Raw genomic sequence first — 27,345 nt, 5'->3', positions numbered from 1 at the left:
ACACACACACACACACACACACACACACACACACACACACACACACATTTGTATCTGTATACAGAGACAATGTATATATGTATACATACATATATGCACTTTGTATATATGCATTGTCTCTGTATTGGTATCTGAATACATAATCTATATTCACATATTTATATGGCACACATACACTGTAATTACAAGACCTTGGCAGAGTTCAAGAAGAACAGAAGTATCAGACATTGAAGCAAAGCCTCAAGGCCACCTTTCTGTGGAGGAAGCGTGTGTTTGGAGTGTAGTGAACAGGGCACAGTGTGATGGGATGGGGTTGGATGAAGACGTGGGGAAATGCTGCCTGGAACCTTAGGGGCCATTGGAGGCTTCCTGGATCTTGCTGAATACAAAGGTAAGGCTGTAGGAAGGTCGAGGGTGAGAGGAAGACGCAATCGGACCAAGTCTTCACAGCTAAAGTCAGGCAGGAGGAGTGGCATGCCGGTCAGCAGGCCACCACTGCAGAATTGCAGGATGGCCGGGCTGGAGTGAAGATGATGGAGAAAAGCAGGCAGATGGCAGTGATGTGAGTTAGAAGAAATAAGGCTTAATGATGGGCTGTAGGGAAAAAGGAGGGAAAGAAACAGCAGGCTCGGGCTTCCGGTCTCTCTGTCGTACCTGTGGCACACAACTGAGGGATTCTTTCTAACATTAATGCTTGGGAGGGGAATTTCTTTTCTTCTTTGTACCCACGTTCACCCAGAAGGGGTGACCTGTTATACTGAATTCTCTATATTAAAAGAGGGAGGGAAAGAGAAGAAGGAAGAAGAAGATGGTTTTTGTTTTGTTTTTTGTTTTTTTGTTTTTGTTTTTGGTGATCTAAGAGTTCTACCAGACATTATTAAAAACAAGAAGGGAAGAATTGTTTTCACTTTACATTAAATACTAAACCTCAGAATAACAGCGATGTCAATTTTAACTAGGTTTAACAAGGATTTCAAAAACATAGAAGAAATCGGCTCAGGTGGATTTGGCCAAGTTTTCAAAGCCACACACAAAATTGACGGAAAGACATACGCTATTAAGCGTGTTAGATATAACACGGAGTGAGTAGAGGTCTTGTTTTTTAACAGTGTGCTGACCCTTCGCTGCTCCCCTTTGTGTGTCTCTCCTTTCGTACTCGCTTTTTCCTTCTGGGTCTCCTCAATCTTACTTTGCCTAGGGGAGTTTACCTTGTTCTGAAATGACCTTACCTTACAGCGGGTATTTATTTCAGTTTAAAAACATGAATGTATCATTTTGAGACAGTACTGAAGCCCGAAGGTGTTGACTTATTTGATTTAATGTGGTTTCTCCACTTCTCTGTTTTGAGGCTCTCTCCTTTTTGATGGCTTCAGCTTTTGTCAGGTTGATGTAAAACTAGCCAGTATAGGGTAATTTCAAGAAAATCTAACAGTGCCTTTGCTCTTGAGCATAATCCCTGTAAAGCTTTCATAGTACCGAGTATTATTATTATTATTATTTGCATAAACTAGTCCCTTGAAGTGTTTTTGTCATAAGTTGAAAAATTCTAAATTAGGTTTTGCTTGCTGCCTGGGTTTCTTACTCTTGCTGTTTAAATGGGATTTGCTCGTGAAATCCAAAGATTTTAATACATTTTCCAAACAGAATAGCAAATATAATTTAGCTACTGAAAATTGTTTTTCAGACACTCAAAAGAATATACAAATGATGTTTAAATTTTGGGTGTCTATTATTTAAGTCACGGTCTTTTATGTAGAGACTGAGGACAGGTATGGTTTCTCTGTGCATTCACTTTTTCTTCTTCTGAGTTCTGGCTAAAACTGAATACGGAAACCATGGTGACTGGACAGAGAAGCCTGGGTGGTTGTTGCTTAAGGTGTCCTGTAGTTATCAGGGCTCTGTAATGACACGTTTGTTCCCGGGTCTTTTTAACTAGGAAGGCAGTGCGTGAAGTAACAGCGCTGGCAGCACTCTATCACGCCAACATTGTTCAATACCATTTTTGTTGGCTGGGAGAGGACTATGATCCTGAGCAGAGCGTGGATAAGGATGCAAATCGGTAAGAAGTTCTCACAGCAGAGATGGGATGGAGGGCACGTGTCAGTTGTCATGCCGGCCACTAGAGGGCGCTGTTGACTGTCACATTTAACGATCAAAACAACCTCCAAAGGCTACTGTGGTCTCTTGTTCTACAGACAATAAATGATCTTTCTCTGTTCCCCTCCATCTTCCAAGCTTGCTTTTAATTTCTTTGTTTTAGATTCACTTCATGGCTCAGAATGGCCTCAGGGTGGTCCTCCTGCCTTGGCTTGCCAAGCACTGTGATCATAGGCACATGCCAGTAGGCTTAGCTCAAACTTGCTCTAGAAATATTTTTAATGGGATGTAGAGATGGGAGGTAGGTAAGAGCAGTGAATTGCCCTTGCAGAGGGCCAAGCAACTGTGTTAGGTGGCTCACAACCACCTGTAGTTCCAATTCCAGGGTATCCTGTGGCTTCTGTGGGCACCTGCATTCATGTACACAGACTCACACAGAGACACGGACACATAATTTGAAAATAAATCTTAAAAAAAAAAAAAACTATTAAAATTTCCTTAGCTGTTTTTAAAATCTCGTGTTCTGTAATCCTGACCTCAGTGTGTCCGTGTGGGCCATGTGTGGTTTACAAGAGTAGAGATGGATTTAGCAGCCGAATCCAAAGGTCCCCTTTTTTGCTGCTGAAACTCCCGTCAGAGGTACCGGCAGTGCATGCCTGCAGTGTCGCTGTCCCACTGTGGTGGGGTGGTGAGCTGCCGAGACAGGGCTTGCCCTGATTGTGTCGGCAGCGCTTTGTTTTGGCTCAGCCCCTCTACAGGACTGGGAATTCTAAAAAACTGTCGTTTGCCTTTGAAAGTCCTCTAGATTTCTTGGGGACAGTCTTCTCACTGAAATCCTGACGCCACTGGAGACCCCACCATTCGCCATCTCCTGCCGTGTCCCATCTTTTCCTCGTGCTGTTGAGGACTCTAGGAGTCAGTGACCATCCCTAGACTGCAGGCCTCGCTAGCTTTAAGCGAATTGTTGGCTACACTCTCATATTTCCTGGCATATATGAATTTGGAAAATGTAAATTCAGTCTCAAAGCAAACTCAGAATTAAATATAGACTGTGTGGTTAGCAGAATCAGCCCTTCAACTCCTGTCTTACAGCAACCAATTTAGGGAGCGTTTCCAGGGGTTCCTTAAGGGGCTGTCATCTTAGGCTTGCCCCCCCCCCATCTCTTGTATGAGACTCTAATGAGCATGATGAAGAGGAAAGTACCGAACTCATTTTCTCCTGTCTAGGTCCTGATTCTGTGCCCTTTATAAAACAGATGTTCATTTAACTGATGATAAATTAAAGTGCTTCAAAATTACTTTTATAATAGTGAAAAAACTGGATTTCTGCAATTAATGCTTCTCATATCCTCATATCTGCCATCAAAAGTAATGAAAGATCTTGAGCATTAAAGCATATATAGGCTCATACTTTATAGATAAACAATTGAAGCTCTGGATAACTGGGAAATTATAATTTCTATAAAATGGTTTATTTCATTTCAAGTTTATTAAATTCAGATTTCCATTCTGAGACATGCTTTGTGTTTCATAAGATATGGTAGAATTTTTTTAAATGAATTTATTTTAATTGCTACTTTTAATGTACTATGAATTTTATATCCAGATCAAAGACCCAGTGCCTCTTTATTCAAATGGAATTCTGTGATAAAGGAACCCTGGAACAATGGATGGAAGACAGAAGGCAGAGTACAGCAGACAAAGCTTTGGTTTTGGAATTATTTGAACAAATAGTGACAGGGGTGGATTACATACATTCAAAAAGTTTAATTCATAGAGATCTCAAGGTAAGCCGGAACTTTGTTAGCTGATACACAGTCTAACAACTTTAAAATGTATCTTCTTTAGGTTTAGATTCGTGATCAGCTGCTAGTCATGCTAAAAACAACTCTCTAATCTACTGGGCTTCAAGTGTATCTGGAATGTACCCCAAATGCTGTCCCATGCCACTGCGCGGCGGGTCTCTGGGGCCCATGAACTTATTGTGACAGTGATCCTATTAGAAGTCTCGTTCCCTTTGGGCTGTGATTGCCTTCTTTATCACAGATCTACCATGATGAGTCCCTGGGCAGCTCTGCTCGTGTTCTTCATTGGTCGTGTCCCCGTTGGTCCTAATTCCTTTCCTTTCCCAATCACTCTACTTAACAAGGTGGAGGGGACATACTGACTAAACCTTTTCAGAACTGGGGAGAAATCCTGCACGGAATACGCTGTAGTATTGCCGGGAACTGAGACATCAGAGACTCTCAAAAAGTGGAAGGGGTTTAATTCCCGTCAGGTCTCGGTCACACCAGCAGGCTTCCTTCAGGGGGATGGATGTCCAGCACTATTTGGGATGGCAAGCTCCAACTCCCATTGCTTGGACAGCTCACTAGATTAGGGCATATGAAAGCAGCTCTTTTGACTAATGCCTGCCCCTCCAGTCCTGGACCCCTCTCCTGGGACCCACCAAACTGAATTTTTCCCTTGACAGCTGATATGATATTCGGAACCCAAGCCACCTTCCCTGTCATTTAAGTTTTTTCTTCTTTCTTCAGTTGACATCTTAAAAGACCCAAGGTATTAAATTCCCCGGTTTGGGCAGCCTGTGGAAAAATAAATGCTGTCCACACACGTCGGCATGAAAGATGGTTGGAGCTGGGTGGTGGTGACGCATGACTTTACTCCCAGCACTGGGAAGGCAGAGGCAGGCAGATCTCTTGAATTCTAGGCTGGCCTGGTCTACTGAGTGAGTTCCAGGGCAACTGGGGCTACACAGAGAAACCCTATCTCGAACCCCCTGTGGTTGGGACCTGTGGTAATAATTTTCTTCTATTACAGCCAGGTAATATATTTCTGGTAGATGAAAAGCACATTAAGATTGGAGACTTTGGCCTTGCAACAGCCCTAGAAAATGATGGAAAATCACGAACAAAGGGTACAGGAACTCCTCGATACATGAGTCCAGAACAGGTATAGTCCCTTTCCTTTCTATCTGTGCAGATGCAGATTTTACTTCTTTAATTTTTTCCTTTCTCTCTCTGTGTGTTTGTGGGGGGTGTATTTACAAGTTCATGTAGGTGTGTGTACGTGTTGTGTGGTGTGTGCATGTTTGTTCATGAGCATATGGAGGCCAAAGGTTGTGTCAGGATGTCAGTTATCTTCTCTGATTGCTCTCCACCACACACACACACACACACACGATGTTGAGTCACCACATAGGCGAATTGAACCCAGGTCCTTTGGAAGAGCAGCCAGTGCTTTTAACAGCTGAGCCATTTTCCTAACAACCATATACAATTTTACATTATTTGTTTACTTTGTGCATTGTGAGAGGGGGAGACAAGTACTTGCTGCGCATGAGGGGTTTCTATGAGTGGAACTTGGATCACCAGGCTTGAAGGCATGAACCCTAACCTGCAGAACCATCTCACAGGCCTTCTACATTGTATTTTGAGACTGAATATAAATGTATCCCCACTGAAGCTGGAAGTTAGCAGTTTGGTTAGGATGGCTGGCCAATGAACTTCAGGGATCCTATAATGTATTATATATAATATGCAGCTGTATATTGTTTGGGGGTAATGAATTCAAAGCAAAAAGAGTCTATATATATTCAATATACAAGCAGTGGATTTTCACGTCATCAAATTTGCAGGTACCTAATCTATAAATATTATAGATACAGATACTAGAATATAGAGATACTATAAATGCTAACTGCATTTTTTTGGTACTTTGTTGTAGACTCCTTTATGCTAAGTGACTGAATTGGGAGACCACTGCTTTTCAAACATAACAAATGCTTCCAAATTGTCATCCAAAAATTGAGTATTAATAATTCCCACATTAAAGTATGAAAGAATGCTTTCTGATAGTCTCAAGCCAGGGTGTACGAAATCCTCAGCTTTGACACATGAGGAATAGTTTGCTATTTTTCTTTGTATTTTCAATATTTAAAGGTATTCAATATTTTCGTATTTACTTAATTTTTTCTGTAAATTTTCTAATCATGTACTTTCTAATTATTCATAAATAGTCTGTCTTTTGCTATGTGTTTACAAAGAATCTTTCCATATTTGGGTTATAGTTCTATGTATGATTTTATACTGCAATTTTTTCTCCCTGTTACTTCTTTGCTTATGACACTAATTGTGGACTAGGAGGTTTTGTTGTGTTTAACTGTAGTTTGATAATTGATAATTACCAGTCTCCTTGTTTTTACTTTAGAGACCTTTCATACCACAGGGTGATAAATTTTTAAAATTTTTCTAATATTTTCACCTATTTTAAATAAATGTTAATATATCATGTGGAAGGACTGTCACTTGATTTTATTTCTAATATGAAAAAGAGGTTCCCTGAGAGCTGGGAGAAGAAGGAAGTTAGTTTAATATGCACAGTTTCTGCCTGGCACACTGGAAACTGTGGAAATAGGTGGTGGCGATGACAACACTGTGAAAGCACTTAAGGCTGTGGGATTGTTTACACAAGTGATTAAAGTAGCAAACCGATTATCTTAACAATTTAAACAGATTTGACTGTCATCTATTCACTGTGTTTAGTGCTGAGTTTCATAAGGAAACTCTCCAAGTATATCATGTACTTTACCAGGTCCCTCCCCATAGCCCCCTCTTTCTGTCCCCTCCCTTTTTGCTAGTTTCTATACTACATAGATCTAGGATCCATAAATGAGAGAAAATGTATTTTTCTTTCCCAGATGGGGCTCTTCCTTCTAATATCACTGTATCAAGTTGCATCTGTTTGCTCAAGCATGATATAATATTGTACATCTGAATAAAACTCCATTTTATATATATATATATATATGTATATATATATATATATATACATTACATATCTCACACACACACATTCATGCACATACACACATATATATATGTATGTATCACATTTTCTTTATCCATTCGTGCTCTGATGGCCACTGGGGCTGATTCTATGATGTGGCTGGCGTGAAGAGAGCTGTGGTACACATGGGTAATCAGGTGCCTCTGTGGTGTGCTGACTCAGAACCCTTAGAGTCCTTACCCAGGGGAGCTACACCTGAGTCACACGGCAGCTCTCTTTGTAGCTTTGGAGGTATTTAAGCTCTGTTGTGGCCGGTCTAGTTTACCTTCCCATCAGTAGAATACAAGGGTTTCATTTTCCTCACATCCTCATCAGCATTTGTTGTTGTTTTCCTTAATAACAGCCATTTATTGGGGCAAGGTGAAATCTTACTATAGTTTTAATTTGCATTTTTCTGATGGCAAAGGATCTTGAATAATTTCCATGTTTATTGGCCATTTATTTTTTAGCTTTTGAGAACTGTCTGATATGTTTTATTAGCCCCATTTATTGACTGGGATGTGTGAGTTCTTTTTGTATCCAGTTTTAGGGACTCTTTATATATAGTCTGGATATTACATATTTATCGGACGCTTAGCTAGCCAAGATTTTTTTATTCTGTAGGCTGTTTCTTTACCCTGGTGATTGCTTCTTTTGATGTGTAGAAGCTTTTTCATTTCATACAGTACCATTTGTCAAATCTTGACATTGTTTTCTGGGCTGTTGGAGCCGTTTCCAAAAACTCCTTGCCTGTGCCTTCTTTTAATGCTTTCCTGTATTTTCCCTTAACACTTTTACAGTTTTAGGTCTTTGATTCATCCTGAAGTGATTTTTGTGTACAGGCTCATGGACACACATATACACGGTAGAAGGGAAGGGAAGGGAGAAAGAGAGAGACAGAGAGAGAGAGAGAGAGAGAGAGAGAGAGAGAGGACAGAGTATGGATATCCAACTGTCCAGGACGATGTGTTGAAGATGCTCTTTTCTACAGTGCATGTGTCTGACATCTTTGTCAAAATGAGGTAGCTATGTGGGTTTAATTTGGGGTCTCTTATTCTGAGTAGGTCCACTTGTTTCTTCTGTGTCGCTTCCATCCTTCTTTGTTACTATGTCCTGTAGTATAACTTAACATCAAGTATTGTGATATCTCCAGTGATGCTTTTTGCTTAGGATTTTTGGTTCTCTGGAGTCTTTTGTTTTTCCACATGAATTTTAAGATTTCTTCTGTTAAGTGTGTTATTGGAATTTTGATGGGCATTACAGTGAATTTGTAGATCAATTTTAGTACTAGAGTCGTTTTGATTTTTTTTTTGTTTGTTTGTTTGTTTGTTTTCAAGACAGGGTTTCTCTGTGTAGCCTTGGCTGTCCTTGAACTCACTATGTAGACCAGGCTGGCCTCAAACTCACAGAGAGATCTGCTTGCCTCTGCCTCTCTGAGTGCTGGGATTAAAGGTGTACACCACCTGCTTGGCTTTCATTTTCAATGTTAATTCTGCTGAATCACCAGCACAGGAAGACTGGGTTTCTCTGTAGACTTGGCTATTCTGGAACTCACTCGGTAGACCATGCTGACCTCAAATTTAAAAGATCCATCTGTCTGTCTCCCAAGTGCTGCGATTAAAGGCGTGTGCCACAACACTCAGTGTATTATTCTTTGAGGCTATCATCAATAAGATTGATTGACTGTCTTAGCTCATTCATTATTGGAACATAGAAAACCTACTCATTTTGAAGTAATAGTCATTTCATGTGTATGAGATTGTGTCTGTGTATTTGCACTATATGCATGCCTTGTACAGAAGAGGGCAGAAGAGTGTCATCTTCCCTGGAACTGGAGCCACAGACAGCCGGGAACGATCATATAGAGGCTGGGGGTTGCATTCAGGCTCTCTGCAAAAGTAGGGAGCTGGGTGATCTCTCTGGCCCAAAACTTCTGAGTTTTGATGTTGACTTTGTATCCAGTTCAGAGTTTTTGATAGCATATTTAGAGTCTCTTATGTACAGGATTGCATTGGTTACAAGTGGGAATTTGGCTTCTTTTCTTATCTGAATTTTTTTTTTTTAATAATCTTTCTCTTATCTGACTAAGAGTTCAAGAACTATATTGAATATGGGTAGAGAAAGTACATCCCATTGTCTCAATTTTAATTTTGGTGGAAATGCTCCCACTTTTACCATTTAGTATAAAATTAGTTGTAAATTTGTTTTATGTCACTTTCAGTGTGTTCCTTATGTTCCTATGCGATGGTTAATCTTAGTGCTCAACTTCACGAGATCTGGAATAAAAAGACATTTGAATGTAATATATAATTTATACCTAGTTTTTTTTTTTTTTTCTCAAAAGGTATGGGGATTTATTCTAGTTAAGTAACAAAGACAAATATATTTTGGTCTTCAGTTGTCTTCACAGGAATATGGAAAAGAAGTGGACATCTTTGCTTTGGGACTTATTTTGGCTGAACTTCGTCACATATGCTTCACTGTTTCAGAAAAAATAAAGGTAAATATCCCATGAATAAGCTAAAGCAAGCTAAATCACTGGCGTCGTCCTTCAAGCACTGCTGCTATGGCTGTGCAGTGAGGCTGTGTCTGAACACATGAGCGTCTGCTTATAAATGGGCCATAATTTCCCTTTCAAGTGTTGACAACTCGTTTTGCTACAGATTAAAAACTTTGTTTTTCTTTAGACTATGCATGCATCCCATGAGATTCCTATTCAAGTGTGCTAACAAAATTTCACTGGTTGGAGGGAAGTTTCTGCTCTAAGTGCTACATGGATGTAAAAATGAGCAGGCCAGTTTCTCAGGGGATTCATTTTCTAAGAGGAAAAAAGATTAACAGCAGAGAATGACTAAATGTTTTAGAAGACAGAAAGTATGTGGAAATCGCTAAAAGTTTGAATTTAGGTTTCATGGAAACATGGGAGTTGGGTACTGAAGGGTCAGGTTTTGTTATTGTTTTTATTACTTATTTAAGGGCCTATGCACACACAGGTGTGTGCTCATATGTTCATCTGCTATGGTATGTTCATGAAGGTCAGAGGACAGCTTGACTTAGCTCATTCTAGTAGTCTGAAGTAGAAAGCACGTAACCTCGGCACGGGGCTAAGGACATGCAGTGTGTGCTGGGAACAGCAGGCCGTGTGGTTTTATCTGAAACTGGTGATTGCTGTGGCTGGAAGGAGGCGAGGCCGGGGCTACCCAGAGGAAGGAGTCTGGGCTTTGTTGTGTAGATGGTGGGGACCGCTGGAGACAGCAGGTGACTGGGCATCCTAGCTTGAAGCTCAGCAAAGTGGCTTGCCTGGAGTCAAGAGCCTTATCTTCCCTAAAGTAAAGATGACAAGAAGATGCACTACCTAGCACTCCACGACAGAGGGGAGATGATGGGTACCATGCATTGACTCTCTAGGAAGGTTCTAAGATTGGGTAGGCTTGGGGAGTTCTGCTTGCTTCTTGATTAAAGAGTCCATCCTAAATTTTAGAAATATTCTAGGTTTAGGGTGTCGCCAGCTGCTAGTGGGTTCAGTTATTCTTCCTATGTAAATCACTCCCTAGTAAATACATCTATTTGTTGCATTTCAGTTTTTCGAAAGGCTAAGATGTGGCACCTTTCCTGATACATTTGACAGCAAAGAAGTAAGCACTTGAAAGCCATCATTTATTTCTTTTCTACTGTTTTCTTACTCAGTACTGACTCTTAACTGTACTTAACAGAAAAGCCTTCTAATGATATTACTCTCGAAGAAGCCCACGGAACGACCCAGTACATCCGAAATTCTGAGGACCTTGGCTGAATGGAAGGACATCTCGGAGAAAAGAAAAAGAAACACATGTTAGGACCTTTATGGAAAAGTGCCCTGCTCCTGACGTGTGGTTTTCCTTTAACTGCCAAAAATCTGAGATGGAGTATTGGCAAATACCATGCTTTTCTTTCCTTAAGTTTTAGCGCTCTTGCACACAGGTTTTTGTTAGGATGACCCACAAATGTACTTCCTGGCTGTGAAAAATGTATCCCTGTGTTCTCAATTGGTAATTGCTGGGCCAGTGGTGCCAGGCAAGCAGTGTGAATTAGGAAAGAATGAGTAGTAAGATGTGAAAAGACAAAAGTTTTGGAAAATGAGTTCCTTTAAAGGAAAGGTGGGTGAAAGTTGTTACAGATTAGCACAGTTAAAGAGAAACCATGTACTTCACATTGATGGCATTATAGGAACAAGACTACACCGGTGGAAGGCTGCAGCGTGAAAATCCATTCCAAGGTCTTTCATCTCAAAAGCTCAAGCAGGAACACCTAGGAAGTAGTCTTTCTGCTCTAGCTGCACAGGAGCTTAGAGAAGGCCAACAGCCATATCCTGAGGTGCTGGTTCACAGTTCAAGGTGGCAGGACCTGGCTTATCTGTATAATGCTGCTTTAGCAGAAATGCAGGATATAAGGGTCATAGGATCAGAAGTGCTTGCTCCATAGTTGCATTAACAAGCCTGTGAGGACAGTGTGTAAACAGAGTCCTTGAAGAAAGGCTCTGAAATGCCGTGTGAAACGATAAAGATGAAACCTAAGTTTTAATGGAGCCCCCGGGATGTTGGAAATGACAAGAGCATAGAACGTCTGTTGAAGAAGCAGGGGACACTGACCACAGCCAACCCAAGAGAAATCCCAAGGACGCTCCGGCAGCCTGGCTGGAGGAAGTCTATCGGAGCTCACATAATGCCATGGTGTATTTGGACACTGAGATGCAGCCTGTGTTTACCTGCTGGGATTTAGTTTTGCATTGGTCCAGTTTTTCCTTGTTGTTCTCTCAGACTTACTTTGTAGAATGGGGGTTTTTACTCTGTGCCTTTGTAAGCTGTAGTATTTGTGGTATTTTATAGGGACTCTCAGCTAAGAGTCCTCCTTTGCTTCTCAAAGCACTCGGACTTCTGAAGGGTGTTGAGTATCAAGACCATGGAAATTTTTGAGGTGGGACTGTATGCATTTTGAACACATTCCAACCACCATGACATGAAGCTTCTGCCAAATCTTTCCTGTCATGAAGGATTGAATCATCTGAAATTGAGTCAAACAAAATAAATCTCTCCTTTCTTACATTGCATCTGTTGGGTTTTTAGTGACAAGAAAATTTGCTAACATACCATTTATAGAAGCCATATCAACAAGAAGCACCCATATGCCTTCAAAACGAGAATGGAGTTGAAATTTTTTTGACATATTAGAGAATGAATGAACTGAAGCTAAATGTAGTAACAGTATATTAACATTTTAAGAGAAAAATAATTTACAGAAGGAAACTACTCGCAAATTCACAGAACATTCCAGAACATACAAAATCATTTTTAAAATTATTTTTAGGAATCTCAACAAATATGCTGAGATGGAAAAGGCAGATAAGGGATAGTTCTTTTATCTTATACACTCTATATCTACTATAACAAAGCTTTGAAGAAAGCTGTGCTGCTGGCAGTGGTAGGAAACTCCACTGGGCTGGCAAGATCACTCTCTATAGAGCAGAGGGCTTAGAAATTACCCTCAAGAGATTTCCAAGAACGCGAACAACTTGGAAGAGACAGGGCAAGGCCACCTGGGCAAGATGAGCAAGGGACAGAGCATAAACTCTAGGGAGAACACATCCAGGGAACACTGGGCAGAACAGATGTTAGCCACAAACTGCAGCAGGAAACGCTGGAAGATAATGAGGACTACATCCTTGGAGATCTTGAGGGGTTTCAGTTTAAAATTTAGAGCAACAAATCACCATTACAAAACTGCCCTGTCATTTTACAATTTTTAAAGTGAGCCAAATTTAGGCTTTTCAGAGGATGAAAGACAGTGAGAGAGAAGTAGTCCCACAAAGGCATGTACCGTTTTCTTTTTTAAATAAAAAGCATTTGGTATGTCTTCTGACTCCTAGTGGGGTAAGGCAAGGTTCAACAAAGCGGAAGTACCTAATGATGTGCTGCTCCCAATGTTATGTAAGAATCTGTTTTGCCCCTAGAATGTGGTTATTTTCTTAGATAATTTGTTTTCCTTAAAGAGGCAATCACACACACACACACACACACACACACACACACACACAATTGGAGGAACTATTCTTTTTAAGGAAGAGTTATTTTTATTTGTGTGTCCATGTCTTTGTATGTGAGTGCAGTGACAACAGGCCAAAGGAGGGCACTGGATCCCCTGAAGCTGGAGTTACAGAGAAAGAAGAAGAAAGTAGCTGTGATGGATGTTAGCCTTTGGCTAAAATAAGTGAAGATATATAGGTATTTGCCATATTTATTTACATTTTTTCAAATTTTCTAGAGAGAAAGAAATCTCTTTAAAAATAGACTAATACTAGCTTTAATGGATGAAGCCACATTTAACATGAATACCGAAGATTGTGGTCAGTGAGGGCGTAACATTTCCCCATTCTCTCCCTGATATTTTTACATTGTGAAATAAGCATCTTATCTCTTAGCATCTTTTATTTACTTCTGAGGATATATCGTCTGTCTCCAAAAACCAGGAAATAACAAGTATCTTCTTAATCAGAGTAACAGTGGGGCAGAGCAGGACCTCAATTGCTAATTTCAGGTACAGTTTTGAAACAAACAAACAAACAAACAAACAAACAAACAACTAGTTGAATCAATAGAAACAGACCTAAGAAATTTTTATCACAGACCAAATATATCATTTCTATTAAAAACACATCTGCAGGCTCAATAGGCAAAGACTTACAACATGCATCCCCACTTGAATGTTCACCATAACTTGAGGTTCTCTGGCACATTAACATTTTTTTAAGACAAAATATTTTCATTCAAGATTAATTATTACATATATTTTTTTGTCTTCAAACGTATACAAGAATAATGAGATTGTATGTGCCATTGTGCAGCTTTAACAGAGAATATTTTACCTTTGCTGTGACACCTACCCCTTCCTTTTTGTTTCTTTGGCTGGAAAATTTTAAAGTTACTCTTAGCATTGTAGTGTTTCAGCTGCAAATACTTAAAAGTTGACTTATATGGACAAGTATTTTGAAATATTAACAAAATCACACATCACTGCTACTCAGACAAACAGAAATATAATTATCATATAATTAGTCTGGATTCAATTTTATATTCTCAAAACTGTCTTTTGTATATAGCTGTTTATAAACAGGAGGATCCAAGGTTTCATTTGGTTGACTTTTACTCTGTGGCATACTCCCTGTGTTTTCTGTTCTCTCAACATTTGCTTGAGGAACTAGTCATCCTTCTGTAGAACGTCCTCCACTCAGGAAGTGCTTCCTGATGTCCTCATAGTTAGACGGCTGTAGCTACCCCAGTTCTGGCTTCATTCTAACTGAGCACTGTAGTAGTTCTGCGAGGCAAACAAAGTGCTTCTGGAGCCTTACTCTTGCTAACTTAGATGTGTATTTTAATTTCCTATAGTTGTAATATTTTACCACAGGCTTGGTCATTTACATTATATTCACTTACTGAAGTTTTGGAGGCCAGAAACCTAAATTGAGAATTGGCAGCCACGTTTCTAGAAAATGCCATCATGAATCCTGTGCTTGATTAGGATTGATACCAGAGTAAGGCCAGGCTACACAGTCCTGTTCAGTTTTCCCTGAACATACTCTGGTGCTCATATTCTTTCCCATTGCTTGTACCAGAAATTCCCCTCAATTTAAACAAACAAAAAGTTTTAGGGACAGTGAGATGACTTAGGTAAAGGCACCTGCAACCAAGCCTGACGACCTGAGTTCAATCCCTGGCACCTATATGGTAGGAAAGAATTGACTCATGTCCTATGGTACACATGCCTACACCCATACCCACACTCATATAACCTAATTAAATAAATGTAGTAAAAATGTTGTGTGTTATAATTCATACTGAATACAATTCATTTACCCATCATGTACAATGTAACAGTTTATTCTCTTCAGAGTTGCATCAATACTATACTCATTTTTAAAACATTTTTGTCACCTCAAAGGAAACACATTCATTAACAGATTCTTTTTTTTAATTTTTATTATTAGTTATATTTTATTAACTCTGTATCCCAGCTGTATCCTGCTCCCTCCCTCCCTCCTAAACCCTCCCTCCCTCCTTTATCTCCTCCCTGCCCCTTTCCAAGTCCATTGATTGGGGAGGACCTCCTCCCCTTTCATCCGATCCTGTTTTATCAGGCATCTTCAGGACTGGCTGCAAAGTCCTCCTCTGTGGCCTAGCAGGACTGTTCCTCCCGTGGGGAGTGGGGAGGTCAAAGAACCAGCCATTGAGTTCCTGTTAGAAATAGTCCCTATTTCCCTTACTATGGGAAACCAATTGGTTACTGAGCTACCACGGGCTACATCCAAGCAGAGGTTCTAGGTTACATCCATACATGGTCCTTAGTGGAGTGTCAGTCTCAGAAAAGGCCCCTGTGCCTGGATATATTTGGTCCTTGTGGAGCTCCTATCCTTTCCACGTCATATTAACTCCCTCTTCTTTCATATGATTCCCTGTACTCTGCCGAAGGTTTGGTTATGAGTCTTAGTATCAGCTTTGATAACTGCTAGGTAGAGTCTTTCAGAGGCCCTCTGCGGTAGGCTCCTATCCTGTTACTTGTTTTCTCCTACATCCAATGCACATCCCATTTGTCTTTCTAAGTGAGGATTGATCATCTTACCCCGGGTCCTCTTTCATGTTTATCTTCTTTGGGTGTATAGATCTCATTATGTTTTAAAAAAAAAAAAAGAAAGAGAAGGAAAGAAAGAAGGCAGAAAGTTTATTGGGGGGGTAGATAAAAAGTAAGAGGGCAGAACTGGGGGGAGCAGAAGGAGAGTAGACAGTGGGGAGAGGGGAAAGCATTGTGAGTATGAGTATATTACATATTAAAAGTGGGTTTATTTCATCCTAGAACTCTGCTGTTACTTAGCCACATTGGTTTCTCCCTAGCATGAGCTGTCTTTGCCTCAGTGATAGAAGACAACACATACAGACTTCCTCAAAATGTCAAGAGAACTATACCTCCTTTGTAGCATATGTACTCCTCATGCATGCATCTGCGCGCCAAGGTAAATCATGGTCTCTTATTTCACTTCAATATAAGTATTTTCTATGTTACTTTCAAAAATCTCACTACATATAAAACAATTAGTTTGCTCAATAAAATCTTTGTGTTATTTTCTAATGTAACAAGATATTTTCAACCAATGCACATGACCATGTATAATTTTTTATGCCCAAGTTCTAATAAATTATCATGAACTTTCGTTTAAAAAAAAAAAAGATTCATCATGTTCTCACAACTCGAGAAAACTACCAATCTTCCTCCTGACTATAGATATGACCATTCTACACATATAAATAAACAGAACCATATATGGGGTACTTTTCATGTAGAATTGTTTCCAAATTTCACCCATGTTATAGCACTGTCTCAGAGTATTGTACTCCTTTTTTGGCATTAATTTATGTATTTGTTCAATAGATATCTGGGTTGATTATACTTTTTAACAATTACAAATAAGATTGCCCAAAGCAGATAACCAGACTTGTGTGGGTACATTTTCTATGCTTAGAACTGCTGACTTACAGAGCAGTGGCCTCCTCACAGCTTTGTATATTCGTGTGTCCATCCTTTAGAACCCAAATTTAGTGCAACTGCAGTGCACCATGGTCTCCGGAGCAGAGTCAGCCCTTCCCCAGTCCTCCCACTGTGCAGGGCTGTACTGGCCACTTTATGTCCACTCAATCGCCCTCTTCTGCATTGGTTCCCATGTGATGCTGTGGCGTTTTTGGAAAACAAAGGCAGGCTGCTGTGTACTCCAGGAATTTTTTTTTTTAAGTGTATATTTAGGAACTGCCTGGATCAGTTAAAATAAACCTACTAGAGAACCCTGAGCATATAAACTTTGAAAAAGGCCCATGACTTTGATGTCTGACTCTGGACATGATCTGGAGGTATGGAATCCTCTGAGCCATCATTCCTTTCTTTGCAACAGAAGTGTTTTAGCTGACAGGGGCTACATATGTGTGGCTCAGCCCGTGGTGTGCTCCCTACCCCCGAGAGCTAACGTCTAGAAAGTGTTAGCTGGTATTCCTAATACCGGTTGCTATTCACTCTTGAAAAACATAGCGATGAAACTATTTCTTCAAGTCCTAGAATACAACATAGGCCCTTGCCCCACGGGCAGGCCTGCGTTTTTCTCCAGACAAGAACTATCAGGAAGTCTGAGTCGAGGAAGCTGGCCTTGCTCTACTGTATTTCAGCTTCATGCTGATAAGCTTAGTTCTGCAGCTGGTAACTGAACTCAGGGTCTCGCACAGGTTTGGCAGGTACATCTCAGGCCCTAGGCAGATACTGATTTCTTCCTGATTCCCAGGCCTCTTTTCTCAATCTATCCAAAGTAACAAGGGGACTAAGTGTGTCAGCTATTGTTATCCTTGGTAAACTCTACAAGCATCACAGTACCATGACTCATAATTGCCCATGTCTATAGTACTTGCGTTTTGAAGGAACAATAACTAATTCCGAAGTCAGTGAGCAATTTTATCCAGAGTAGAACACACTTTTACAAGAATGAAGTGCTATGTAAAGGCTTTTTTTCCTCACCTGAATACATGGTTTTATTTTATTGGGAATAATCTCAGTCATGATCTGCAGAGGTTGGTCCTGGGCAATTGGAAGATAAGTCTTCTTTATCTGTAATTTATGTGAGGGAAATACAGGTGAATATGAATTTATAGTAAACTTTTAGAAAATAGCATGTAGTAGTATTGACCAGTAATGTTCTTATTGATTCTACAAAATAAATGAAGAAAAGATTAAAATAATAATAAAAAATGAGGACATAGGGGCTGAGGATACGGCTCAGTGGTTAAGAGCTGTGGCTGCTCTACCAGAGAATCTGGATTCCATTCCCCACACCACATGTGGCCGCCATGAACACTGAATGTATGTGTTGCATAGACATACACATAGGCATGGCACCTATACACATAAAAGTTTAAGAGATGAAAATAATTATAAAATAATCTTCACTCTCAAATATAAAGTCCTTAATTACAAGTTAGCCACGGTGAAATGGACAAACACATGAGGTAATTGGCTCTGTTAAGATATTTGACAAGGGTTAACCTCACTTCATCTTCACAATAAAAAAAAGAATGGACTACAACATACTTGAATTTTATGAGTCAGGGACAATAGTCTACCTAAACAGAAATTAGTTCTAAAATTTTAGTGTAAATATCTATCAAAGAATGAATCTTCAAAAATATAGCATGAAGAAAATCATTATCTATCTTTATGGTTCTTCTTCTTTTTTTTTTTTTTAAAGGGGAATGGTGGTTGAGACAGGGTCTCCTTATGTAGCCTCTGGCTGGGCTGGAACTTGCTATGTAGACCAGGCTGTCCTTGAACTTAGAGAGATCCATCTGCTTCTATCTCTTGAGTGCTGGGATTAAAGATTTGTGCCACCATGCCTATCCTTTAGGTTATTCTTTAGAATTAAAATTTCTTTAGTTATAAAATATGAAAATTCCCTCTTGCACATTCAGTTATTGAAAAGCTAAATGTTGAATTCTAATAAAAACTCAGTTATTTCTATAGTTACTATTTCTTTACAACACAGGTCCCACATTGCTATTTGAATGGAATAAGAAAAGCACTTCTGTTTGTAGGAAATGTGAGTTTTATAAAAAATAAACATGTATTCACAGGCAGTATTTTTTAAAGTATAAATCATTTTCTTACCTTCATAGGCTGTCCCACACCAAATGCAATACAGATGTTCTTCTCGTAAGTAGCCTGTGAGGATCTGCAGTTTTTCCAGCACCTGTTTAGAGGACATAGGCTGTCAGTGGCTCACATTGACCAGAGTCTGGCCTCCTGGATGTCCGTTCAGTTACTTAGTCCCAGGCTTGAACTCTTCTGGTGCACTCTCAGTTACTCAAGTTTTGTTTTGTTTTTTTTTTTTTTTAATAAAACAAACAAACAAAAAACCAGGGCCTCACTATTTATTTTTGGCCTGGAACTTGCTTTGTAGACCAGGCTGGCCTTGAACTCAGAGATCTACCTGCCTCTACCTTCTGAGCATTGGGACTAAAGTGTGTGCCATCATGTCTGGGGATAACTAGGATTCTTAGAGACCTCTTCTACATTCAAGGAATTCGTCGCTCAGGTGAGGGGAGGGAGGACTGCCTCCTTCAGCCAGGCATCACAGAACTCACGGTACACGTGTGCTTAGAGCTGTGAATATTGCCTAGGAAAATTCCACATACTAGTAACTATAGGAGTATTATCACCCTTTCTTGAATAATTACATTACGTGCATGTGTGTCTATGCGTCTGTGTGTGGCATGTGCTCGCCAGTGTGTGTCTGAGGAGAACTTGGGAGGGTTGTTTTCTCTGCCATCGTGGGAGTCCCAGGGGCTGAACTCGGGTTGTCATGCTTAGCAGCAGCTGCCTTCACTCACTGAGCCATCTTTGTCTACCCTCTACCTCCTCCTGACTGTATTTTCTGTTTGTTTTGTTTTGTGAGTGGATGAGGTACACATTAGGACCACTTTTAGAAATTTAACCAGGAGCAAATGCAATCATTTATATTTGCAGCTAATCTTAAGAGGGTAAACTAAATCTAAAACTAAATGCAAGTATCTATGAATTTTTCATTTTTGGGTTAGAAAAAAAAATCCTGTAACTCAGCAGCTCTCAGTCAGGATGGGGGGGGGGGCATTTTCCTCCCCAGGGGCTATTGAGAATGCTTGGGAAAACTTTTTGGTTGTCACTGGGGGATCTGCAATTGGCATCTGCAGGGTGGTGACCAGGTATGCTGCTATGCAGGGGACGAAGGAGGCCTTGACTGCATGACGTCCTGAGTGAATGTGTGCTGCTGCCATTGGCATGGCCACGTTGAGGACTCCATCGCCTCAGCTCCAGAACAGCGGCAAAGCCTCGCCTGGGGAAAGCTAAAGCTCAAGAGAACAGCTAAGCTCTCCTCAGGGGTCTAAAAATGAGTGTTTGTACGACTGATGAGTGTGAATAAACACTGCCAACAGCAGCTTCCTCCTCTGGTACGTTCAGCCTGAGACTGCTTGCCCAGAGAGACTTCCTATCGAGACTAGCTCGCCCCGCCCCACCTGACACTCTCCTAATAAACACACTGAATTTCAGGGTTGCTGGGGTAACCTCCGTCAGGTGAACACTCCCCACCTTATCCTAGCTTTTCTGTACGTGTGTCTGCCCTTTCCTCATTCCCTTCACGGCTCCAGTCAGGGTGTCAGAACTACACATCCTATCATACTGCCCACAGCAAAGAACTACCCAGCATCAGGTGTTATACTGCCAAGGCTGAAGTCCTGCTATGAGTGAACAATGGTACCCAAACATACACTCAAATCTTCACTCGTGTATTCATCTTCATCCTGTTCCTCCTCCACTTCCTCTTCTTCAGTGTCTTCTTCAGGCCTTATCCAGTACCATACCTCTCTGGGAACCTGAATATTCTGAAAATGCAGAAATGTTTTTATAAAACACAACCAAGTATACTTGTGGTGTCTTAAGTGTGTCTGTGCTAACATGAATTTGTTCTTCCAAGTAACACTGACTGAGCACAGTTTCTCAGTAAAGCATTGGACCATGAACAGTGAGGACCAAAAGGACAAGTAGAAATTTGTCCCCTAGTTCCTGCTGGACTGACAGCAGGAAAGATAGATGGTATATAAAAGACTGTATATATAAGCTGAGAAGTCACCAAGTGCCAGGAAATACATGTAAGATAGTAGAAAAACAGTGAAGTGAGCCATTACTCCCTGCTACTTATATGTGATAGAAATTATACCAATATTTGAGACTTTAAGTGCAGTTATTTTATTTTGATAGTATTCACTGTGATTTGTAAAAGGCAAAGATTTCCTTTAAAACTATTCCTATCTGAAATGAAAGTATTCTGTCTTAATTTCCCAACAGACATACTAAGTGCTAAGTATGGACTAAAATTAGGTTATTTTGGATAATCAAACATTATGGGGAACAGAATATCTATACATCCCAGTCCTGAGTAAAAATAGTTTGAATATGAGAACAGCTATTTAACCCTTACTAGACACTCAGGAAACAGTTCCTGGAGAAACTCAGTTATCAGTGTTGGTTACCACTGTAGGTGGCAATGCACATTAAACGAAAGCTTTAAGGGAAAGATGGTATGAACAGGGCATGGAGGGTATTTTTTTTTCTTAATAAAAATATGAGGCAGGCTGGAGAGATGGCTCAGAGGTTAAGAGCACTGTCTGCTCTTCTAGAGGTCCTGAGTTCGATTCCCAGCAAACACGTGGCGGTTCACAACCAATTATAATAAGATCTGGTGCCCTCTTCTGCTCTGCTGATGTATATGCAGACAGAACATTGTATACTTAATAAATAAATAAAATATTTAGAAAAAAATGAGGCAAATCATCACTATGAAACTAGAAGCAGGTGGCCTCCAACCTTCTGGGCATCAAGCTGCTGGCAAGCACGCTGGCTTCTTCTCAGGTCTCCTTCAAGCCTCATTTCATCTTGCTTGTTTTTCAGTCGCATCCTGATGGAAGGAAGGATTTTGTAGTAATATCTATATTCTCTTAACTACTTTATAAATCCACATACCAACGAACACACCATAGTAAATGGAATTTGAAGCAAAACCAGTTCAAAGAAAAAGTTTTACCGAAACTGCTCAGCAGCCTTTTCTTCATTTTGGTTTTTCATGTGAATTTTTCTCTTGTAGTTTTCTAGCCTTTCCTCTGCTTTCCGCTTTAATAATGACTCGTGACCTATGCCGCTTTTTCCTGGTCACAGACAAAATTCTGATGAGAAAATTACTTAATATTTTTTGTGTTTTAAATTTCAAAATGTGACAATTTAAGTTCTTAAGAAATTAAATACAGTTCTCACTTGACTGTAATTATCTAAACTTACTTCACTAAAATAACAACAGGAAACACAAAAGTTTAGTTTTTGTTTTGTCTTGAGGCCCAAATGCATGATTTGATTTTGACGAAGATCACAGAGTCAAGCCAACACAGTAATGCTACACACAATTTTTACAGATCAGGAAAATAATATCAACTATCTCAGGTTCCTAAATGTATGCACTGTTTCTCTTGAGTTAATCCAAGCAATTAGGCTAAAAAGAAAATGTCATTGATAAATCTGCTTTAACATTTTTAGTACACTACAACAGACAAGAAAGGCACTTTGCTTTCCATAGTTGTACCTATTTCCCCCCAGTTTCTGTGGCACTGGGATCAGAGACAGGGCTACGTCCTGGACTGTCAGGTACTCTACCAATGACTTCTTCCCTAGTCCTTAGCTCTTCGGCACAGTCTCACTATGGAGCTCAGGCTAGCGTCCGCATCTCCACTCTTCTACATCTGAGAGTACAGATGTCTAATTACAAATGATTACTTCTGGCTCTCCTGGTTTTTTTTACGATTTAAAATTTATATTCCATTACTTCTATGTCATCAAAACTTAAATTTTCCCTACAAAAACAACTTTTAAAAGATTTAGAAGTTTAACATTTTACTATTTCATAGGCTTCCTATGATAGCAACTATAAGGGCAGCATTGTAAAACATATCAAGCAGACTGAGCTCAGTTACTGCCATTAGTGTACTAAAAAATGATCATATACCTGTTTTGACATTGAGAGGAATTGGTTCAACAATACCAGCTCCTAAAAAAAAGAGAGAGAGAAAACATAACTCAGAAATAGTGTATTTACAACAAAGTTCAGATCTGTCAGCATTGCATATGACACTACAATGCTCTCCGTAGTCTCACTCCCGGGTTCTTTTTATTTTTTTATTTTTTATTTACTATTATTATTTTTCACTCCTAGTTTCAATGATATTTCAAACTGAATTCTGGAAACTAATACTCTCTTTGTCAGCTAATACCTCTCCTGACTTAATACCTGCTTCCCAGTAAGCTCTCTCAGCCCCTTATGCCTTTTTATCTATTTATCTGTCTATCTACCTATCTATCATTTATCTATCCTATCATCTATCATTTATCTATCAACCATCTGTCTATCATCTATCAATCAATCATCTATCTATCTATCTATCTATCTATCTATCTATCTATCTATCTACCTACCTATCTATCTTTGAGACTGGGTCTCACTATGTAGTTCTCTGACTGTCCTTGAACCTACTATGTAGACCAAGCTAGCCTTGGACTCAGAGATCCACCTGCCTTTGCCTCTCCAGTGCACTTATGCCATATTAAGAAGTGATTTTGTGGGCATAAAAGTCTTAGAGGGCAGAAATCTCAAGTGAAAACACTCAGTCTTCCTATATGAAAAACCAAAGTGACTAAAGTAGAAAAAAAGCAAACTGAAGCCACCATTTACAGCTGTTGCATCTTAATAAGCACTTTAATTTCCTAAAGGGAAATACAGCTTCTGCAACAGGAAGGTCATTCAGACGGCTGCAGTGGGCACGGAGCAAGCCGGGAAGAGTCCTGTCATGGTCCCCAAAGTTGCTTCTTTGCTGTCTGGTCATTATGCTTCTCTATCCATCATCTGTTATCATTCTTTGCTGCCTCCACTGTCAGCCACTTGCCAATGCCTTCCAGGCTGTGGTGGGATGCTAAGCTCATGCTGGCATGTGTGACATTTAAAATGGATGTGAGAAGTCATCTCTGTAAAGACTATTTGCACCAAAGATACCAAGAAACTCAAGTTGTTTTGCTTTTTCGTAGCTAAAAAGTACATTGCAACTGGGTGGTGAAGAGACCCAATTCAGTTCTGCTGTGACTCACCAGTCTTGCCCAGAGCCTGGCCGCTCTTATAGCCCATCTTCTGGAGCAAAGCGAATCCTTTGTTTTCACAGCCTAGTGCACTCTTCAACCCGATGTCGCGTCTTTCCTGTTCTTCTTCTTTCACACTCTTCTGCCTATTTTTCAGATTAGCTTCCTGTTGCTTTTCTTCTTTTCGACGGGCTGCTCGGATCTGCCTCAGCATTGGCACACCTGGTCTGATGTCTTCTCTGAAAAATAAAGGAAACCGCATAGAGGAGTGCAGAAAGTTTCCTCCCTGTTTGCCAGGTACTCCCTCGACATTAGTTTCTATTGGGGATTTGAGACAGGATCATCTTTGCTACCAATGCTGCAGCAGAGCAATGAAGGCCAGTTACAGACCGTGTGGGAAACTAAAGGAAGTATAAAGTTGAATACGTTAGAAATAATACTTTACAGTAATTTTTCTAAGAGGTAAATAACAATAAACAACAAAGCTGAATAAAGGCTGGAGGAGACAATAAGATGCCATAAGGGGAGGAACAGGTAAACAAAGATAGAAGAGGGCACCCAAAGAGGGTCAAGAGCAGCAGTAAAACGGTCAGCACCAAAGAGACAAGAAAACTATTAGTATCTTTGTGTGGACACACAGGACATTTCCCATAAAACAGTAAGACTGAGTTTTTGTTTGTTTCCAAACAGGGTTTCTCTAGGAAGCCCTGAATTTCCTGAAACTCTCTCTGTAAAAGAAGCTGGCTTGAGCTCAAGGATTCTATCTGCCTTCCTCTGCTTCCCAAGTGCCGGGATTAAAGGCGTGCACCACAATGCCTGGCAGTAAGGTTGATTTTAATGTCACATTTAAAAATCAATGTCCTGGAATAGCAAGATAGCTTACCAGGTAAACAGACTTGCTGTGTAAAGGTGTTGACCTGAGTATGATTCTCAGAATCCATGGTGGGAGGAGGGAATTGGCTCCTGAAAGTTGTTCTCTGATCTCCACATGGATGTAGTATCCTATCCCCAATGATAAATAAAATTTTTAAATTAAAATATATGTTAAAAAATATCCTGAGCTGGGGGGTAGCTCAGTTGACAGAGTACGTGCATGAAACTCTTATGATCCCCAAGACTGCAAAAACCAGGCATGGTAGCACACACCTTCAATCTCAGCTCTTAGGAGGTACAGGAATGAGCTACACGGTGAGTTGAAGGACAGCCTGAGAGCTACATGAGACCCTGTCTCAAAACAAAAATATCTGACCCCCACCACTACCCAGCCAATGTCCTTTATTAAATTTTATAGTCTATATTTACTTTGTCTATCATCATATGAGGTATACAGATTTACTTACTGAACGTTAATGAAGGAATCTGACATGTAGTCCTCTTCTTCTGCCATGATTTACTTCAGATGGCAATACTACCTGCAAATCAAGTAGGACAAAGTAACGGAATTATCAACATCATTATAATTTTAGTTTATCAAAGGGGAACTCAACCATGAAGAGTGGCAATGCTTCATGATGCTCCCTTATGCACAAAGATAGAGAATTTCAGCATCCTGTGTCCTAGCAACAGAGGAGCAGCCAGCCCAACAAAAGCTAACTGGGAATGGGTATGGGCCTTGGAAACCTCAAAGCCCCTGCATTGTCTTAACTCCTCCAACAAGAACACACCTTCTAATCCTTCCCAAACAAGTGCTCCAACTGGTAACCAAGTACTCAGAAATATGAGCCTATTGGGGTCATTCTAATTCAAATCACCACAGAGGTAAATACTCTCGTTCTGTGTCTCCGCCTTCCCCCCCCCATCCCCCCCCCGTCTTCCCTGAAATCAGGTCACCCTGTATCTCAAGCTGGCTTGGAACTCACATTAGCTTTGAACTTGTGAGTCTCCAGTTATGAGACAAACTCTCATATAACCGTGTAGTGTTCTCCAAGATGGCCTGCTCCTAGCACAGCTTGCATCTTGGCTTTTTTGAAAACTGTCTAACCTTCTCCCACATTGAGCAGTTTGTGTAGCCAACAGGATTTTGTATATTAGAGTAACTTTCATTTTTGGTGTTTTGGAGACAGGGTCTCTCTACGTAGCCTTGACTGTCCTGGGACTCACTCTGTAGACCACACTGGTCTTAAACTCATAGACATCCACCTGCCTCTGCCTCCGGAGTACTGGGATTAAAGGGATGTGCTATCACTGCCCAGCTTAGAGGAATATTTTGGTCACACTACACATTGCACTCTGTAAAGCTGGCAGTATGAATTAACTGAATGAAGTTGGTGATCATATAAGGGAACACCCAAGAAGCTCTATGGCAACGTCCCCGTGGGAGGATCTGAGCCACAAATGGTGAGCCAAATCAGTGGGCCACATTAAAAATTAGTCAAGCCTGATAGCAGTCTTCCTACCCATAATAGTTAGTACTCACCTAGTTCATGAACAGCTCACTAGTTACGAACAGTTAGTTCCACTTTCCAGCTGGGAAAATTGAGGCTCAATCTGGCTAACTAAGTTGTTGACAACCACAAAGAATACAGGTCTCCGTGATCTTGCTCCTGAAAGAGAATGAGACTGTAATTGTTGCTGGGCTGGGTATGGAATCCAGAGCCTCAGACATATAAGGAACATGCTCTACGACTGGGCTAAATCTCTAGCCCAATCTGCATTATTTTTAAGGAAAGCATTTAACTCCACAGTCAGACACAGTGGCCCTCTGGTGTAATTTCAGCACTCAGCAGTCGGAGGGTAGCATGAAATACACAGTGAGACCCTGTCTCAAAATACAGCTCCCCCCACACACATACACACATAGTGCAAGGGACTGCAGGTTATTTTTAAAGCTCTGCCTTTTACAGTTATTCCATCTTATACTTACGCTTTTCATATCTCATCACACTGAAACTTCATACCTGGGTATTACAGCTTCACCAATTGACCAAGTTTGAGGAAGTTAATGACTACTGGTGAGGACGTTAAATTACTGTTAAGAAGTGGAATAAGAAATTAGGTCCTCAAGTGTGAATACTCTCTTGCTACGAGGGCAATATACACACTACCATTATCAACTTCCTTCAAACATAAGCATAAACTCCAAGGCGATTGATAGAAAACCCAGGCAGAAACCCTGGTGGTCTAGACCATCGCTTGAGAGGCAGCGAAGTGGTGGGATTCTGGGTCTACCCTAGAGGAAGAGCCCAGCGTGTGCTGACGGCTGGAGATGGTATGTGTGAAGCTCTTCGCTTAAATACCTAAATAATGGGTAACCATTCTCTCAGCAGGATGATTATAAGTGCTAGCTTATCTACATACTGGGCAGAGGGCACGCCAAGTTTGAAGCAAGGGCTACTGAATACACGGAGATGGGCTAAGTCTGGCATCCCGGGCTCTTCTCTTCCCCGCTCTTCACGCCTGCAGCGACCTACCAGAACGACCACTCACGGATGGGGCGTTAGTGACGTTTTGACGGGCCAGTCCCAGCCAACCTGCACCAACACCAGTCAGTCACCCTCCTGGGTGTCTGCGCTCCCTAAAATTGCAGCTTTACCACCCAGCTCCGCCCAGCGCGTGCCGCGCAAGGGCTGTCCAACTACCGCGGGGCCCTCAGACCCCCGACCCCACTTATTTCTGACAGCAGATTCGCTTGGAGCCCTGGGCGGGCGGGGTTAAAAGAGC

The 27,345-nt window shown here is 40.7% G+C and overlaps 2 protein-coding genes across 6 annotated transcripts in view; one reads left to right on the top strand and one right to left on the bottom strand.

Annotated features, from left to right (window-relative positions):
- The window catches only part of Eif2ak2 (eukaryotic translation initiation factor 2 alpha kinase 2), a 25,254-nt gene extending 13,244 nt beyond the window's left edge, over positions 1-12,010 (top strand). The window contains 8 exon segments of the mRNA XM_055618511.1: positions 960-1,082; positions 1,937-2,059; positions 3,704-3,884; positions 4,918-5,049; positions 9,323-9,424; positions 10,506-10,559; positions 10,638-10,733; positions 10,736-12,010. Of these exon segments, the coding sequence (XP_055474486.1) occupies positions 960-1,082; positions 1,937-2,059; positions 3,704-3,884; positions 4,918-5,049; positions 9,323-9,424; positions 10,506-10,559; positions 10,638-10,733; positions 10,736-10,900 (976 nt within the window). The 3' untranslated portion in view covers positions 10,901-12,010.
- Gpatch11 (G-patch domain containing 11) lies at positions 10,565-27,345 on the bottom strand. 5 transcript variants are annotated; one of them, XM_055618537.1, is made up of 11 exons: positions 27,096-27,345; positions 26,102-26,228; positions 25,026-25,097; positions 23,698-23,924; positions 22,565-22,606; positions 21,596-21,716; positions 21,379-21,469; positions 20,283-20,396; positions 18,646-18,727; positions 17,503-17,592; positions 10,565-10,729 (listed from the first exon to the last, which is right to left on the bottom strand). In XM_055618537.1, exons 3-10 carry the CDS (start codon positions 25,070-25,072, stop codon positions 17,537-17,539), a joined length of 780 nt encoding a protein of 259 aa, XP_055474512.1. In that variant the 5' UTR covers positions 25,073-25,097; positions 26,102-26,228; positions 27,096-27,345; the 3' UTR covers positions 10,565-10,729; positions 17,503-17,536. The 5 variants fall into 5 exon arrangements, with proteins under 5 accessions (XP_055474512.1, XP_055474527.1, XP_055474536.1 ...); XM_055618552.1 differs by having other exon boundaries at positions 27,112-27,345; XM_055618561.1 differs by lacking the exon at positions 27,096-27,345 and adding an exon at positions 26,983-27,073.

Source organism: Psammomys obesus, unplaced genomic scaffold, assembly GCF_907164565.1.
Source record: "Psammomys obesus unplaced genomic scaffold, mPsaObe1.curated_primary_1811, whole genome shotgun sequence".
Taxonomy (NCBI): domain Eukaryota; kingdom Metazoa; phylum Chordata; class Mammalia; order Rodentia; family Muridae; genus Psammomys; species Psammomys obesus.
The sequence above is the reverse complement of the archived record's forward strand: the minus strand, read 5'-3'. Positions and strand labels throughout refer to the sequence as shown.